This window comes from Culex pipiens, chromosome 2 (assembly GCF_016801865.2).
Source record: "Culex pipiens pallens isolate TS chromosome 2, TS_CPP_V2, whole genome shotgun sequence".
Classification (NCBI taxonomy): Eukaryota; Metazoa; Arthropoda; class Insecta; order Diptera; family Culicidae; genus Culex; species Culex pipiens.
In genome coordinates this window covers 163,328,813-163,347,698 of record NC_068938.1, presented here as the reverse complement: position 1 = coordinate 163,347,698, position 18,886 = coordinate 163,328,813, and the positions used below count along the sequence as shown (strand labels likewise).

Below are 18,886 nucleotides of genomic sequence, written 5' to 3'. Positions count from 1 at the left end.
TTTCCAAGCACCAATTAGAGTGCTTTGTTTGTCCAACATCCACTGAGGAGTGAAATGGGAAAAGGTCCCCGGGAGTGTGCCAAAGTGCTAATTGACCACGTGCAAATATTGATCCGCACAAACACACTCAAGATCACTCATCACTGGCTTTTTCTTCCTTTCAAAACAGCGCCAGCTAATGGAGGCCTACATCCGGCAGAAACGGGCAACGCCCGGGATGGTCCAGGCGAGTGACCTGCAGCTCGTCCGGCCCATGTCCGCGGTAAACCGAAACGGGCGAGAGGTGCACGCGTACGATGGCCCAATGCAGTTCATGATGTCGCCCAGCAATCCGGACCAGATCATCAGCAGCGGGTCGCCGACGACGGTCACGGCGACCGGAACTGGGACGACGACGACGGGGTCGGTCACGACGACACCGACCTCTCCGTACAGTGATGGTAAGGAAGTTTACTAACTTTGTGAAGAAAATTATTGACATTCAATGTGTCGACCTGTGCAATTCAATAACTTCTAATGCTTCCCACAGCCACCCTGGAAAAACTCACCCCCTCCTCGCAGGACAGTGAAGACGAGGAGAGCACACCGGTGGACATTCTGCCCTCCTCGAACAGCTTCGACCGGCACAGCGACGGCCACCTAACACACTCGGCACCGATTTCACCCGTCCTGAACAACAACGTCAGTAGGGACAGCCAGCAGGACAGCGGCAGCAGTGGCAATCTGAAGAGCACGGAACACTCCTCGCCACAGGCCAGCGGCCATAATGACGCCGAGGGAGACGTGGCCGGACCAATCGAACAGTGGGTGACGCAGCCGGCGGCCCAGGGAGTGCTGTACAAGTGCCGGATAACGCGCGACCGGAAGGGCATGGACCGGGGGTTGTTCCCAATTTACTATCTGCACCTGGAGCGGGACTACGGCAAGCGGTTGTTTTGCTTGGCAGGTAGGTGGGCGAGAAAAATACTTTTAAATAAATATTTATTATATTTAATCAAATCTACACAGAAAAAATATTTCGCAAAAAAAACTGTTCATTGCAGATAGTTGAAGAGTAATAAAGATTATACAAAGCCAATATGAGCTTGACAATTCGATTAATCACAAAATTTCATATTACAGAAAATTTACTAAATCCCTTTAATAGTAGTTTATGCAACAAGTTGCAAAAAGAGGATTTTTTCAGCACGAGTCGTACATTTATCCAACGAGGTTCACCGAGTTGGATAAATACGAAGAGTGCTGAAAAAATCAAGTTTTGCAACGAGTTCCATACACCATTTTTTGCAATTCCGAAAAACACCCATTGAGTGAAATTTTAAGTCAAATTTTTATGTATTTTGTCAATAAATCGTTTAAATCAAAAAAAATTGAAAATGTTACTTTTCGAAACAAGTGCTGAAAAGTTCAACTTTTCAGCACCCATTTCAGTACTGAAAAGTAGAACTTATCAGCATTTATTTTGAAAAGTGTTGCTATTCGATTCTGTTATTTTTCGTACAGAAAAGTAGGCTATTTCGTCGTTCAAGAATGACAGGAAAAGTAAGTAGTTTCACGATGGAATTGCAAAAAGGTGATTTTTAATCACTCCTGAAAGTTTCATGAGATATTTCATTATTAAACTGAGTAAAAGACGATTTAAGCTTAACATTTTTCCATGCGCAAAGCGAACTATCAAACTTTGTTAGCGCTTTCTCGAATCACCGAGTTGATTTACGGGTGCCACGATATCTTTAGATGTATTAGGCAGGGTTTCATTTTTAATATTGTTAGTTTTGATATCCAATTTTAAAACCAGTGTTGTTGTTATTAAGCTGTAAGTATGTTAATGTTTTAATTATTTTTCAAGGATTTAATAGCCGATTTAATAAGAGTGCATGCTTTATCTCTAATTTAAAGCGAAAGTTTTGAAGAGGAAATTTCCAAAATGGAAGAGAAATTTCCAAAATTGAAGAGAGGCAATTAATAATTATAATTGCCAGACTTGGGTTGGAATCGTAATAACTTTACGCTGATGATAATCCTTGAAGTTAAGCTTTATTTTCAAATTTGGTTTTCAATAGCTTTATTGTTGTTAAGAGTTTAATATTTTTTTGTTAAGTTTATTAGACAAACATAAAACAATATATTTTCGTTGGTAAAAACTATTATGAAAATCTGTGTCAAATTCATGCCATCATAACCATGTGATATGTATTACGAATTCAATGTCTTTAATAGCCTTTTTCGTGATTACACCCAAAATTCAGAGTCGAGAGAATCGTTCCCTCGAAATTTATTGAGCGCTCGAAGCCAAAATCGAAAGAATAATGCTACTATACTGCCTACCAACTCACACCATCATAACAAATGTGTTCATTCGTTAATTGAAACAATAAATCTCCAACAACTACATCGACATCTGACCACTCCTTAGTTACCAAGCTGTCTTAGCCAAGGCAGTTAAGTCATAGGATTAGTCTGTCAAAGGTTCCCGTAGTCAACACTTTTATTTTTATTTGACGGATGAACTTTTTTTTGTAAATGAACCTCGAGGGAATAATTCTTTCGCTACACGAGGTGTGTTTACTGTGACCGTGAATGGTACCACTATTCTCTCGACTCGAGGCCATTATTCTCTCGGATGAGCGCTGCCTGTTTTTAAACTATAGTCTCAAAATTGAAATGAACCATGAATGTTAAGTTCAGTGCTCATGAGGATTTGCAAAAAAAAAAATCCCAACTTTTAACGATTTTCTGCTGATAAGAGAAGAAACATTTCGAATACAGAAAATTTCATAAACTATTGCATAATTTATTTTACTCCTTGGCCTTTTATACGCAGCTGTATCTGAATTTTTGAAAATTAGCAGAAAACTTGAAAAGTTCAGAAATTTACTGCATTATTCCTTTAAAGATTTTGTTTCAATGTTAAATATGAAGGTGAAACTTTTCAGAAACCTTCATATTTAACATTGCAACAAAATCTTGAATGGAATAATGCAGAAAATTTCGGAACTTAAAAAAAAAAATTAGTGGTTTACCTCAATAAATTATTTTTAAATTAGAAAAATGTTAAATTTTTCTAAAATTTCAGCTTTAAAAATGCTTTTAATTTGAAAACGGTGCACTTTCTTACGAAAAAAAAAATCTGCCCGACTGGATGAAATTATCAATAGCAGACTGAGCTTTCTGTTCAAATTTTCATGTTATCTGAGATCGTCTGATGACAACAGAAATGTATCAATTGAAAACAATGTAAGTTTTTTTTTCAAATAAGTCAAGGTGACAAATTCTATCATTAGATTACCCTGATTTTTCGTTAAAAGTTTAAAACTTACACGGAAAAAAAAGGTTTCCGAAAATCATGCAAATCGTACCATGAAATCGTGAATATCGCGATTTTTGCTTTACGAATTTTTGAACTATGCATAATGGGCACGAATTATCCAGGAATCGTGAATAAATATGCATGACTTTCCATGACCGATTTCACTCGTAAACGTGAATAATATTCATGATTTCATGAAATGGATGCATGAAGTCGTGAAAAATATTCACGATTTTATGAATAAAAATTCATGATTACGATCAAAAAAATATACCTCGTGAATTAAAATTCATGATTTCATGCATAAAATTCATGAAATCATGAATTTTTATGCATGACTTCGTGCACAAAATTCATGAAATCTCGAATTATTTTTACGATTTGTAAATGAAGGCGTAAAAATATTCGCGATTTCATGCTCACAATTCATGAAAAAATGTAAATAAATCATGAAATCGTGAATTTTATTCATGAATTCGTGCACAAAATTCATGAGTTCTGGAATATTTTTTATGATTTATTTTTGAAGGCGTAAAAAAATTCGTGAAATCATGTATAAACTTCATGAAATCATGCATAAATTTCATGAATTCGTGATTTTTTTTTATGAAATCATGAATTTAATTCACGTTTACGAGTGTATTCGGGCATGTCTAATCATGCATATTTATTCACGGCTCCTGGCTTATTCGTGCCCAATATGCATAGTTCAAAAATTCGTAAAGTAAAACTCGTAATATTCACGATTTCATGGTACGATTTTCACAATTTCCGGATTACTTTTTTTGTACATTTACCATATCGTGCCACATACCGGAATTGACAAGGAATCCTGTTTTGTGAAAAAAAAAAAACGGAGCACATTTTATGTGATTCCAATGTACTATGGCCCCACCTGGCCACTATGGAACCGGTCACCGGTTACTGGTGGTCACTGGGGACATTTCGGAATGTGCAAGGAACCCTGTCTTGTGACATATCAAAATTCATTAAATTTAAAACTGTGGCCATTGTATGTGATGCCAATGCACTCTGGCCCCACTTGGCCACATTGGAACCGGTCACCGGTTACCGGTGGTCACTGGGGACATTTCGGAATGTGCAAGGAACCCTGCCTTGTGACATATCAAAATTCATGAAATTCAAATCTTTGGCCATTTTATGTGATGCCAATGTAATTTGGCCCCACTTGGCCACTTTGGAACCGGTCACCGGTTACCGGTGGTCACTGGGGACATTTCGGAATGTGCAAGGAACCCTGTTATGTGACATATCAAAATTCATGAAATTTAAAACTGTAGCCATTGTATGTGATGCCAATGTACTCTGGCTCCATCTGGCCACCTTGGAACCGATTACCGGTCACTGCGGAAGAATTCTGAATTTACAAGGTCCCAGTTATGTGATGTTCAAAAATGCTTTAAATAAATTAAAAATACAATCATAAATTTAGTAAAACCAACATTCAAAAACTTGACATGAGCATTTCGGAAACGTTAATTGGGTACCGATCGTTACTATACAAAAATACAACGAAAACTTAAATTAAATACAAAAAGACCTAAGGGATTTCTTGTACAGTCCAGACTCGATTGTCTGATGAACTAATAATAGAATAATCGATAATTCGTATAATAAAGCCATAATTTTTTTGTCTCATTAATAACTCCAATTACAATAAAGTGATTAATTACAATAAAAGGATTTATTTTTGTAAATGCAGATGATCAAACACTTTAATTTGACGCAAATAGAGTCATAGAGAGTTGAATTGAAAATTTAAAAAAACACCGAAATTCTTAAAAAACTCAACAAAATAAAAATCTTTAAAAACTTCAAAAACTCAAACTATTTAAAATACGCAAAATAAATTAAATACTTCACAAACTCAAAATAATTGAAATAAGCAAAATACATAAAATAAATGAAATGCTCATAAAACTTAAAATATTTGAAATACCTAAAATACTTTCTTTGTATACTTTATTTTAGAGTTTCAAACTCTTTACTTAAAGTAATTAAAATTCTTAGAATACTTAAAATACTTCAAATACTTCAAATACTTCAAATACTTCAAATACTTTAAATACTTTAAATACTTTAAATACTTTAAATACTTTAAATACTTTAAATACTTTGAAAACTTTAAATACTTTGAATTCTTTAAATACTTTAAATACTTTAAATACTTTAAATTCTTTAAATACTTAAAATACTTTAAATACTTTAAATAATTTAAATACTTTAAATACTTTAAATACTTTAAATACTTTAAATACTTTAAATACTTTAAATACTTTAAATACTTTAAATACTTTAAATACATTAAATACTTTAAATACTTTAAATACTTTAAATACTTTAAATACTTTAAATACTTTAAATAATTTAAATACTTTAAATACTTTAAATACTTGAAATACTTTAGATACTTTAAATACTTTATATACTTAAAATACTTAAAATACTTTAAATTCTTTAAATACTTTAAATACTTTAAATACTTTAAATACTTTAAATACTTTAAATACTTTAAATACTTTAAATACTTTAAATACTTTAAATACTTTAAATACTTTAAATACTTTAAATACTTTTAATACTTTTAATACTTTAAATACTTTAAAAACTTAATATACTTAAAATACTCAAAATACTTGAAAAACTTGAAATACTTGAAATACTTAAAAAACTTTAAGCACTTTTAATATATAAAATACTTTAAATACTTTAAATACTTCAAATACTTTAAATACTTTGAATACTTTAAATACTTTAGATACTTGAAATAATTAAAATACTTTAAATACTTGAAATACTTAAAATACTTAAAATACTTAAAATACTTTAAATACTTAAAATACTTAAAATACTTAAAATACTTAAAATACTTAAAATACTTAAAATACTTAAAATACTTAAAATACTTAAAATACTTAAAATACTTAAAATACTTAAAATACTTAAAATACTTAAAATACTTAAAATACTTAAAATACCTAAAATACTTAAAATACTTAAAATACTTAAAATACTTAAAATACTTAAAATACTTAAAATACTTAAAATACTTAAAATACTTAAAATACTTAAAATACTTAAAATACTTAAAATACTTAAAATACTTTAAATACTTAAAATACTTTAAATACTTTAAATACTTTAAATACTTTAAATACTTTAAATACTTTAAATACTTTAAATACTTTAAATACTTTAAAAACTTAATATACTTAAAATACTCAAAATACTTGAAATACTTGAAATACTTGAAATACTTGAAATACTTGAAATACTTAAAATACTTAAAGCACTTTTAATATATAAAATACTTTAAATACTTCAAATACTTTAAATACTTTGAATACTTTAAATACTTTAGATATTTGAAATAATTAAAATACTTTAAATACTTGAAATACTTAAAATACTTAAAATACTTAAAATACTTAAAATACTTAAAATACTTAAAATACTTAAAATACTTAAAATACTTTAAATACTTAAAATACTTAAAATACTTAAAATACATAAAATACTTAAAATACTTAAAATACTTAAAATACTTAAAATACTTAAAATACTTAAAATACTTAAAATACTTAAAATACTTAAAATACTTAAAATACTTAAAATACTTAAAATACTTAAAATACTTAAAATACTTAAAATACTTAAAATACTTAAAATACTTAAAATACTTAAAATACTTAAAATACTTAAAATACTTAAAATACTTAAAATACTTAAAATACTTAAAATACTTAAAATACTTAAAATACTTAAAATACTTGAAATACTTGAAATACTTGAAATACTTAAAATACTTAAAATACTTAAAATACTTAAAATACCTAAAATACTTAAAATACTTAAAATACTTAAAATACTGAAAATACTTAAAATTATTAAAATTCTTTAAATACTTTAAATATGTTAAAAACTTAAAAATACTTAAAATATTTCAAGTTCTTGAAATATTAAAATACCTATAAAAAATTAATTGCTTAAAATTATTTAAAAGCTTAACAAACTTTAAACACTTCAATTATTTCAAATACTTGAAATACTTGAAAACTTTAAAAACATTTAATATTAAAATACCTGAACAAATGAATATACTTAAAAAATAAATATTTCAAATACTTAAAATATTTTTAATACTTACAATATTAAAATACCTGGAAAAAATTAAATGCTTAAAATTATTTCAACACTCAACAAACTCTAAACACTTGAAATATTTAAAATACTTGAAATACTTAGATACCTGTTAAAATAAAAATTCCTAAATTCATTAGCATACTTAACATACCTAAAAATAATAATATTTCAAAAAACATAAAAGTCTTTACTAAATTAAAGTACCTAAGAAAATTGAAATGCTGAAAATTATTAAAATACGTTATTAACTTCAAATACTTTAAATATGTTAAATACTTTAAAATAATATGCTTACAATATTAAAATCATTAAAATTATTAACATACTTTACCTATGTCCCCATTTCTAGCTCAAAACAAAGCACCGAAATGTCACTCAGCGCATCCACGAGAACCGATAAAAAAACGGGATTTTTTCGTTTCCAAAACCAAAACAAACCTCACTGTCTGTCACACGCGTAGAATGCTCCGGCAATTGACAGAAAATCGAAATCCCTACGAGTCCGCGACCAAGAAACTACCACACGCGGAAATAAAACACGGGAACTGTCTTATGGACCATGTTCCCCTTGACTTCAAACATACACGCGAACAAACCGGGAACTGTTCCGTCTTTTGCAGATATCTTACCTTGTTACTCCTCCTGCCGCTCGGTTCTCCTACTGCCACTCGGTCCTCCTCCTGCAGTTCGGTCCTCTTCCTGCTAGCCCTTGGCTCCGTTGCCATTTCCAACGGAACGGCCGCAGATCTTTTCCCGGTTCCGGTGGACAGCATTGATCTTGATTGATCAAGATCACTCGTCATAAACATGGATACAAATTCATAAACCCATGAATGTTATGCACGAATTCATGCATTTTATTCATGAAAACATGTAAACTTTCATGAAATCATGAAAAACATGATTCATAAATTCGCGAATAAAATTTTACGACGTAAAATTTACGCATGCATAAATAATCGTAAAATCATGAATATTTTTCATAAATTCATGAAGTTTAGTCATGACTTCATGAAAATCAGTCATGAAATCATGAATAGTGATATGCATGATTTCATGAAGGAAAATTCATGAATATTCGTAAAAATATTTTTGCCATGAATTAAATTCATAAATTCGTGCATTTTTATGCACGATTTCATGAATAAAATTCATGAAATCATGAAAGGTATCACGAAATCATGCACAAAATTATTCACGAATTCATGAATCGAAATTCACGATTTCTCGCACACTTTTTTTTCCGTGTAGTTTCACTGAAAATATTTCTACTAGAATGTTGTTTGAATAGTATTCCACACATTATGATTCAAAGTATTTGTGATTTTACTGTTCCAACACGGAATCAATAACAGCATCATATTGTTTTAAATAGTTTTTAGACAAATTTGTTTAAACAAACTCAATCAGATTAAAAACAGAGCTTATTTTTTCATAATAACAAATAGCTTCAAACTAAACTTGTGATAATGTATCTGATTCTGAAAGTTCGAACTATTTTCATAATTATCCAGATTTAGGTATTTTTTTTTAAATAAATTTCTAAGTTTATTACAATAGCTGGCCTCCCCGCTACCATTTGACACTGCGGTTTTTGTTAAATAGTTAACTGTAGTATCGGAGTTAACAAAATAGTTCCAGCTGTCAAAATGCCTTTGGGCCCATATCAAATGTTGCTACAGAATACACTGCTCTCATTCCGTAGCGCTTTTGCAACACTACGTTGAATCTGAATCAGATGAAACTTTCGAGTGCTTTTAAATCTAATACATTTCTAAACATTTAAAGCATACGAAAATTACATAGGATTCGAGATTCAACGGAGTAAAAAAAATTCGGCTTAAATTTACGTAATTTTCATCGGAAATTTACATTTTTTTAAGCGTGCACGTTCGGCACGTTTACATCGGATGGCATGTAAATTTCAAATGAATTTGATGTAAATTCTCACCATTATTGACGTGCACTTTTGGTACATCATAAATGATGTAAATTTACAAGATTTTTTTTTTCTTGTACCGTGACCGTGAGGTTACGGGTTTCGCCTTGTAAGCGGAAAGTGATGGGTTCGATTCCTGTCTGGTCGGCAAAGTCAGATCTCTTCAAAATGTAAATCTGCTCACTAGGAGAAATACTGACCGGTAGCTGATGGGTTTCGATTAGCTGCGTGCTGGATTTAGAATGTAAGAGGTCGTTAGTTAAATTTTAGCTATTGCGAGCTTTATGCTCGGCTAGAGTACGGTCAACCAAGCTAAGCTAAGCTAAGCTAAGAGGTCGTTAGTTAAATTCTCGTACCAGGAATAGATTTAAAAACATTTTGGGTTGCGAGCATTGTGTGATCATTTATCAACCTTTTATGATATTTTTCAACTGAATTTTTTAGCATTCGAGATCCTTTTAATTTATAAAATTAAATATTTAGTGAAATAATTTCATATTTTTGATAGAGTTTTAGACAAAATTCTAGCCAGCTTCTATACTAAAATTATCAACAATTTATTATTGATATTCAGCCTTGCAGGCAAGAAATGTACTACAAATTAAAAATTCAAATTTACTTCTCCCACCATCAGGTCGCAAGCGCAAAAAGAGCAAAACGTCCAACTACATCATCAGCTGCGACCCGACCGACCTGTCCCGCCAGGCGGACGGCTTCGTGGGGAAGCTGCGCTCGAACGTGTTCGGCACGACGTTCTTCGTGTACGACAACGGCAAAAAGGACGACCCGGTTAGCCCGCGGCTCGATCTGGCCGTGGTCATCTACGTGAGTTTTGTGCTAGATTTCAGCTGGAGATTTTTATTTGGAGAAGGTGGATAAAATTTGAATTAAATCTTGTGAATTTCCGCTTTCTTTTTAGGACACCAACATCCTGGGCTTCAAGGGACCTCGCAACATGACGGTGCTGCTGCCGGGCATGACCGAGGACGACCAGAGGGTGAAGATCAACTCGTCCGACAGTCACGGCCAGGGGCTGCTCGACAGCTGGAAGTCGAAGGCAAGTTTTCCTATACCTACTAGTTTGGCGCAAGATTTTATCAAGTTAACGTCGTGTCACACATATGGTGCAGACAGAGGGCACGACGAGAGCTCGTTATTGCATTTCACAAGTTTCGCTAATATCGTGCACGTGGGGAGAGTGGGTTGAGACGAGACTTCAATAATAATAAACTTCAATTTTGAAAGCAAAATTGCAAATCTTGGTATAGCAAGGTAGATGATGTTTATAGTCCACAGCACGGATTTTAATTAAAAATGTAGTTTCATCGTCCTAGACCATCTTGCCCCCCTCACTCCTTTCTCCACCCGCGACGTGACTGCGGCTTCCGGAGCCGGTTGGAAGTTCCTTCGCCCCCGCCCCCCACCTTAACCGGAAATTTATCACTAATGCGTGTTTGCGCTCCTCTCCAGCTGACTTTGGCTGCCTCTGGTCTCCTCTGGTTCTCCGGTTTTGGCGTCACGTGCGCACCCTCCCGGTGGTGTGGTGTAACTTTACGATACGCCGCTATCGCACGCGAAACAGCACGCTGCGATGAGGGAGACTTGGGGTTTGGTTATTGGGTTTTGGAGCTTTGTGGGTGGTCTTTCTAGAGCTTGTGCCAAGGAGAAAGCAGCTTAGGTTGGAAAATATAGTTAAAGTACTTCAAGAATTGAACAGATTCTGAAACAAAATATTGTTTTAAAGGACTCAAAATCTTAATTATATTATTTGATTTTTTTTTTTGAAATTGCAATACTATTAAGTTTAAATTTTCAACGAAATATTTTTTTTTTGGTTTTTGACTAATGGATTAGTTGTTGTTGAGACTTAGGTACTTAACATTTCATGTCAATACATAAAACATTATTTTTAAATTTCAAGAAATATTTTTAAAATAGTCTATAACTTGATAACGGAGCTTTTTTACTTCTCATCTTTAAATTTTAAACATTTAAATGGCATAAAATAAATATAAAATTGCATGAAAAGTTTTAATTAAATATTTTCTAAAAATATTGTCTTGATTTTCAAAATATGTTGAAAGGAACTAAAATATTATGGAAACTGAAAAGTTACCTTGTTACGTAAAAATTTAAAGGTTATTTAAATAATTTTCAGTTCTAGTTTTTCCTGCTTGTTTTTCATCCAAAAACTGTAAAATAGTATTTTTTTCACTTATTCTGTTATCCTGCAATGGGACCACCCATGAACCACGTGGACACTTTTTTGAAACCTGTGAAATCAATGCAATGAAAAAAATGATGGTAATATTCATCAGGGAATAGTGACAGATATTGTGTTAAAAAAAGTTTAATACAGTCGACTCTCTGGTTGTCAATATCCAAGGAACCGTCGAGGAAGAGAATCATCAGTTTACAGAACGATGCAAAATGAAGACTCGATTGAAAATATTTTTTTCTTGATACCCAGCTATGGGAGAGAGACATGGCAACGTCCATCAAACAAAAACAAACTAATGTCAAACACCCTTCAAAGCTTCGTTTCGCCAAGAAAAATGTCTATGCAAGCCATGAGAAAGTGAAATTATTGACAACCGGAAGAGATTTTTAAAGCAAACAGAATCCAAGGGACCGTCGAGGAAGAGATCCTTCAAGCAAGGGAAAATATCGACGAATGAAGATAATTGAAGTATGCAGATTGAAGGGACTGAAGAATTCATCGATAGATGGAGAATTATTGATATCGAGAAGATCGACAGCCAGAGAATCGATTGTATTATACAAGGAAATCGTGAAGTTTCATCAACTTCTGATGAATTTTCCTGTGAACCTGATACATTTTAACGCATTTGTTATGTAAAATTACTCAAAAAGAGGCAATATTCAACAAATCAAATTTTCAACCTTCCAAAATTCAACTTTTTTTCAATTTGTGCCTTCAAAAGCAGGCTACCAGAAAGCTATTCCTCTAAAAATGTTTTTTAATATAAGTTCCTCAAACAAAAATTTGTTAAAAACATCTGTCAGTCCGATGTTTGGCACCATGAAAGAGGGGCTCTTTAGTGAACAGATATCTGTAGAAATATCAGGTATGGTTAAATATTAGCAGAGTTAAACGTAATTTCGTCTTTTTAAAAGTTTTTGTTGGTTTTCATTCATTATACACGCTTAGATGTTTTAACTGAATTCGGTCAATTTTACCGATTAATCAAATTTGGTAAAATCTTACCGAAATTCGGTAAAGAAGTTCTTCATTGTTCATCGTTTTACCGATTTTCGGTGAAACAATGTTAAGGAGGTATTAGACTATGGCAAACAAAAAAAACAAACTTGAACTTTTTTTGCTTGACAGTTTGCCAAACTCACAATCTTGTTTACGGCAAACTCGCAAACATGAACTTGGTTTACCAAAACTTCTTTTGGCGTTAAAAATTTTGCATACACACTTAGATTTTTTTCTGAATTCAGTAGTTTAAAAGTTGGTAAAGTAAAAATGAACAAAATTTTAGAGAATAATGATGAATTCGGTAATTTTCTGTTTACCAAACTGTTCAGCAGTTGAAGATTCGGTAAACTTCACCGAATTCGGTAAAAAATCTAAGTGTGTATATGTGTTAATGTTTTAGTTATTATATTTGTTAGAAAATCGCATCTGATTTTCTTTAAAATTTCTTTGAAAAATATTTTATCAATAACTCAAACCTTTATTACAAGACCCTGGTGTGGCATGTTCCGGTCTGGTGGATGGCGGATGACTTGAGCGAGCGAACGTGCGGCGATTTCCTTCCAGGAAATGTGTCTTCCAGCTTTTGCAGTGTTGGCGTTTTTGACATTCAAATTTAAGTTAGACCACTCGTTTTGGGTTGATTTTGGGTCGTTATTTATAAGATTATTCCAAGGTTTGGGATATAACAAATGCTTATCAGTAGAAAAATATATTGTGACTGTTTGTTTTTTCGATGTTCAATGTTTGGCAACACTTCCGCTTATCCTTACTTGCTCACCGGGGCTTCGTAGTTTTGACGAAGATTTTCTGCTCTTTTTTTCTGTCTCTCTGGGTGTCCCCGACCCGCTTCAACTTTCTCGACCAGCCCTGAACTGAAACGGTGGTGATACGGGAGGTCGCCCCCCACCACGTGTCAAGTTCAAGTTCTGGCATATCTTTTACTTGGGTCACACGCTCACAGCATTCCCTCACGTAAGGTGCAAACTTTAAAAGGTGAGATTGAGGGGTCTGCTAATTTATTTAAAATTAAATTTTCATTAAGAAGAATCTTGATATTTTTTTTTGCGATAAGTTTAAATGTCTTGTTGAAAAAATAATCAACAACAAAAAACGATGAAAAAACTTGTTTTAACCCCAAATTATCCTATCCAAAGACCGACAGAAATAATTGGAAAAATGTAACTTTGTCGCACATGGTAAACGACCGCAGCGCCAAACAGAAGGCGTATGAATATAATGAAGGACGTCGCCGGATGGAGACAGAGAGCGAGAAAAAGCAACTAATTCAATCCCTGCGGGTCGGCCGATTTATTACACAAGCGAGACGTAGGGATTATCCTTCTCTCATTGATTGGGGTTTATCCTTGCGCAAACTTTGACCGGGCGAAGTGGAACGAAGGGGTGATTTTATTATGTGGGTTTTTTCAGGTTTGTGGACTTATTTGTTTACATGTGTTCAGGAGGTCATATTACAACTGATTTTCTACGATAAGCTTCATTTCTCCTGTTATTTTATCTTAAATTTTTATGTGTTTTATAAACATTTATATGCTGTTTTTTTTTGCTCTTCAATCTCCAATCACTATTCTTTACCTGTTTTGTATTTTTTAAATATTTTTACAGATTTTTATTTATTTTTTGTTTCCTTCTACTTCGTTTGCTAAAAAAAATTAACTATTAAAACCGAAAAATCGTTGCGACTTTATGAAATTAAAATTTAATCATAATAATGAAAAAGGGAATGTAAACTACACGATACACCAGTTAACTTGAGCAATTCTCTGCATTTTCGCAAATCGAATTTTTATTGTATTTTTTTTTTAAATTGGATGAAACTTTGTCCATTGAGTACAGTTTGCTTCATTGAATTTTTCTTGCGAGGATGCATACAAACTTGAGTTGTTCAAAAGATCATGTGTTCGTTTGTAGTCTACATAGGGGAACTATACCCTTTCTCAGCCTATTTCTATTATCGGCCTATCAGCACTTTGATCATGAATTACAGCTTTCATAAAGTGTGTTTGACTTTTCCAAAGTATTACTGCGGGCGTTAATAATTAGAGTTCACGCGCGGTGATACGACCGCAAGATAATGGTCGCATGACAGCCGCATGACAGCCACATGACAACCGCAGAACAATTTTTTGGCTGTTGTCAAAGGTTGCCTTGAGTTTTCAGCTGACTTTTTGGAAAATATTCAAAACAAACCAAGTTGACAGCCAAATAAACGCATAATTTCAGTTCAACTTGCTGATTTTTACACTGCGGTAGTTATGCGGCAATAATCTCCTGTCACTCACAGCGATGGAGAAACGTGATTTTATCTCGCAATAAGCAATAATAAATAGCTCAATAAAAGTGTGCAAGCAACTCTTCATTGGTGAAACATCTGAAAATGTTGATTTAATAGCGGTAAACGGCAAAAGTGATGAGAATTGGTCGAACGGCTTAGAGTGATTAAAATGGGTATATTTCCCCAACAAATTGAGGGGCTCTCGATACAAAAGTGCTTTAAAATTTTCAAAATGCTGTGTCTTGAGAAGGGATTTTCTGACTGATTTGGTGTCTTCACGCAGAAAAATAAGGCATATTTGAATCAACAAACGTTTTGTTGATTTGAAAAACAAGATTTTTGTTGAATCAACACTAAACGTCAAAGAAGCTTTTTCAAAACAACAAAAGACTTTTGTGCAATTGAGAAAATCGAGGTACACGCTGATTCTACAAAACATTTTTCTGCGTGTTCAACAAAATTTAAGATTTAAGAAAGAATAAAAAAAAATTCTTAAAAAAAAACTTTTGACGAGCTAGGGAATTGCTCAGTTGTCTTATAATTACAATTAAGACCGATTATCCGAAGGTTTGTATGGGACCTAGGATAATCAAATCATGCACTTTTTAGTTAGGTTTGAATAGTGATTACAGAATGCATTTTTCGATATTTCATCACCGACATTTTAGCCGCCATCTTAGATTTAAAAATTCCTTATCATTTTAGAGTAGTTTACTGCTCCTGTTCGCATAAATGTCCCATATGCATTTCCATCGTCTGCTCTTTCGAAAAAATATCCAGTACTTTGTTCTAGAAATCTGAAGAAGATCCGGTTTTTTCGCGAAACTTAACACGTAGCCTTATATGTGGGACAAACTTGCCTAGCGTTTTTCTCAGCTTGCTGTTTTTGTATATGAGACATTTATGCGAACCAATTTTTGTTTAAACTTTGAAGTGCCTTTTACAGTTTTTTTTAGCAATGATTACTTGTTTATCCCTTTGATTTTTTGAGGAAATTTTTAATTAAATCTAATAAAGTATTGATCCAAGTTTGCTCATAAATTTGCGTATTCAAAACATTTTTTGAATGAGGTGTTCATATTGAACATCTTTTAACACTGTCAAATGTAGTAAGTTCTTAATTGAATACCTACTTTAACTTTTCACTGCAAAAAAGTATAAAATTGGAAGAAAATTACATAAGGAATCACTTTTGTTATATGGACAATTTACAAACCCCATGATCAAGTTTTAGGAAAATAAACAAAAAAGCATAGCAAGGAAAAAGTTGTGAACATTAATTATAGCAAAAAAGGTTCAACCTTAACAAAAAAACAGGTGGGCTCGTCTGGTATTTGAACCCGGGACCTCTCGCACCCTAAGCGAAAATCATACCCCTAGACCAACGAGCCCGTTGTGAATGTGAGGTGAAACATGTCGACCAAGTACATTTTCTGCTAATATAAGAGGGGATCGATCATAACGGTTAGTTCAGTTGTTATTTGATGGTTTGGTCTTGGTTCATTTCTCCGCAATCATCGAAGTATTATTGCCAACTCATGTTCCCAAATAACTTCCTCTGCGTGCAAAGAATCCTTTTCACATAATTTCGTCATACTTGCGTTCATATTTCCCTTTACACCGGTGGTCAACAACACCTTGTGTACTAATTCCGATCCCCGTTCCTTTCCCCTTCCACAGCACATGGACAATGTCGTTGAACTGCACAACAAGACGCCCATCTGGAACGACGAGACGCAGTCGTACGTGCTCAACTTCCACGGCCGGGTCACGCAAGCGTCCGTTAAGAACTTTCAGCTGGTGCACGACTCCGACCCGGACTACATCGTGATGCAGTTTGGCCGGACGTCGGACGACATTTTCACGATGGATTTCCGGTACCCGCTGTGCGCGTTCCAGGCGTTTGCGATCGCACTGAGCAGCTTCGACGGGAAGCTGGCCTGCGAGTAGAGAGGAGGGTTTTTATAGACGTTTAAGGCTACGGAACACCATGTGTTAAGAGTTGAGTTTTTTTTTGGAGAGGAATTTCGGAGCGAATTCTTTCATCAGGTACAATTAGTGTAGCGTTTAGCGGGGAGAAACGCACGAACTTATATTGAGCAAAAGAGCAAAATTAGACAAACAAAAAAAGGTAACAAATAGAGATTTCTATGAAAATTCACAGAAGCTTGAACACTGAAAGGTGCAAGTTGTAGTTTTAGGACGCGCAAGGAATTGTAAAGAGCTTGAGATTGAAATAGTTAAGGACACGAGATTTGAACGTAGTATTTATTGAGTTTTATTATTTCTCTAAGAATTGGCTCACACGACTAGGAAAAGAAAAAAAGGACGCGATCGATTTTCGGCACGGTGGCGTTCAAGTGGATTTTAATCGTTTCACGTTTTGTCTAGACATAACCTCACTTTTTTCCAACAAAACACAAATCTCAATCGTCCTTCTGCGACATACGGAGATGGAATGTACGATAATAAGCAATTGGCACGCAAGTGGGCCATTTCATTCTTTCTTTTTTAGTGGGGATTTCCCACTCGAGTCCGAGTGGTGCCTGTCAGCGTAATTTCGTGAATTCCCATTAAAGAGGAAGAGGACAAACACGTGCTTGGCCGCAGTCGCCGTTACGCGCCACTGAGTCATCGGTCACCATAATAAAGCCAAACCATAAATCTGCGGCCATGACCGCAGGAGCGAAAGGGAGAGGGACCCCGTCCCGCAAGGATGAATCGAGATAATTTGGGGCTTCTGGTGACCACAATTTGTCAACCGTTTCATGATGAGACATGGTTGGAAAATTAATTAAAGAATATGTTCAATAGCAATAGTGGGTCTCGTGGCGCAGGGGTAGCGGCTTCGGCTGCCGATCCCGATGATGCTATGAGACGCGGGTTCGATTCCCGCCTTATCCACTGAGCTTCTATCGGATGGTGAAGTAAAACGTCGGTCCCGGTTTCTCCTGTCTCGTCAGAGGCGCTGGAGCAGAAATCCCACGTTAGAGGAAGGCCATGCCCCGGGGGGCGTAGTGCCAATAGTTTCGTTTTTTTTTTTCAATAGCAAAGATTGAAGGATTACATCAGAAACTCCAAAAATCTTTTCCGGGATTATCGGGCGGAATTTCGATTTCGTTACCACAATTGCAGGTGGAACGTTAACGTTATAAAATGACCTGTCACTTTCCGTTAAATTTCCGATTAGTCAATAAAAAAACAACTTGGATTTTAGCTAGCGTTTAAGATTCGAAGTGATAACTTTTCGATCTTTCGAGTGATAACGAAATATAACAATTAAATGCCTAAAATTCGGGAAATTTTGTTTGGAAAAGCTTCAAACTTTGGTCAGTGGAAAAGTTTGAACCGCGTTTTTCTCAGTTGCACAATTATGCGTAGGGCACTGTTGTCAACACCAGTCAAAAATAGCGAATCTATTAAAAAAATCGGTTCTGCTCTCATGGCCACGCTTTTTCAAAGACTTCTGAGTAGAGCGTTTTTACAAAAGCAAACCAAAAAAGTTATTTTTTTCAGAAAGGAAAATACCGTTGCTATTTTGACAAATCGCTTTGCACGTGTCAATTTTTCAAAAAAAAAAAAAAAAATCAGTGAATTTTCTGCGAAAGAATAAAGTTGTAAATATCGGGTACAAAGAATGATGTTGATTGCATTTAGAGAAAGATAAATTCAAAGGAGGTGATTGGTTTCTTAGAATGATTTCAAGTTCAATTCGGTCGATTGGACTGTGTTCATGGAGCCGAAATATATCATACATTGACGAAACTTAAGCTTTTACTGACATCAACTTCAAAAATGTCGAGTTGTGTAATTGTTCCATGTTTTTATGGTGTTTTCAGAGGGATTTCCTTGGTATAAAGAGATACGGGTTTTTTCTAATATTATTCAGTCGGCAAGACTTGTCTTAAGATCAATATTTTTCAAACATGTACAGTACTTGTTCGGTCAGTTTTG

General features: G+C 33.9%; 1 protein-coding gene across 1 annotated transcript in view; it reads left to right on the top strand.

The window, feature by feature from the left end:
* Nucleotides 1-17,712, top strand: part of LOC120416734 (protein king tubby 2) — a 62,158-nt gene extending 44,446 nt beyond the window's left edge. The window contains exons 2-6 of the mRNA XM_039578561.2: nucleotides 170-440; nucleotides 530-946; nucleotides 10,048-10,238; nucleotides 10,333-10,470; nucleotides 16,613-17,712. Coding sequence (XP_039434495.1) covers nucleotides 170-440; nucleotides 530-946; nucleotides 10,048-10,238; nucleotides 10,333-10,470; nucleotides 16,613-16,882 — 1,287 coding nt within the window. The 3' untranslated portion in view covers nucleotides 16,883-17,712. The remainder of the gene's footprint in view (nucleotides 1-169; nucleotides 441-529; nucleotides 947-10,047; nucleotides 10,239-10,332; nucleotides 10,471-16,612) is intronic.
* The last annotated feature ends 1,174 nt before the right edge of the window (nucleotides 17,713-18,886 follow it).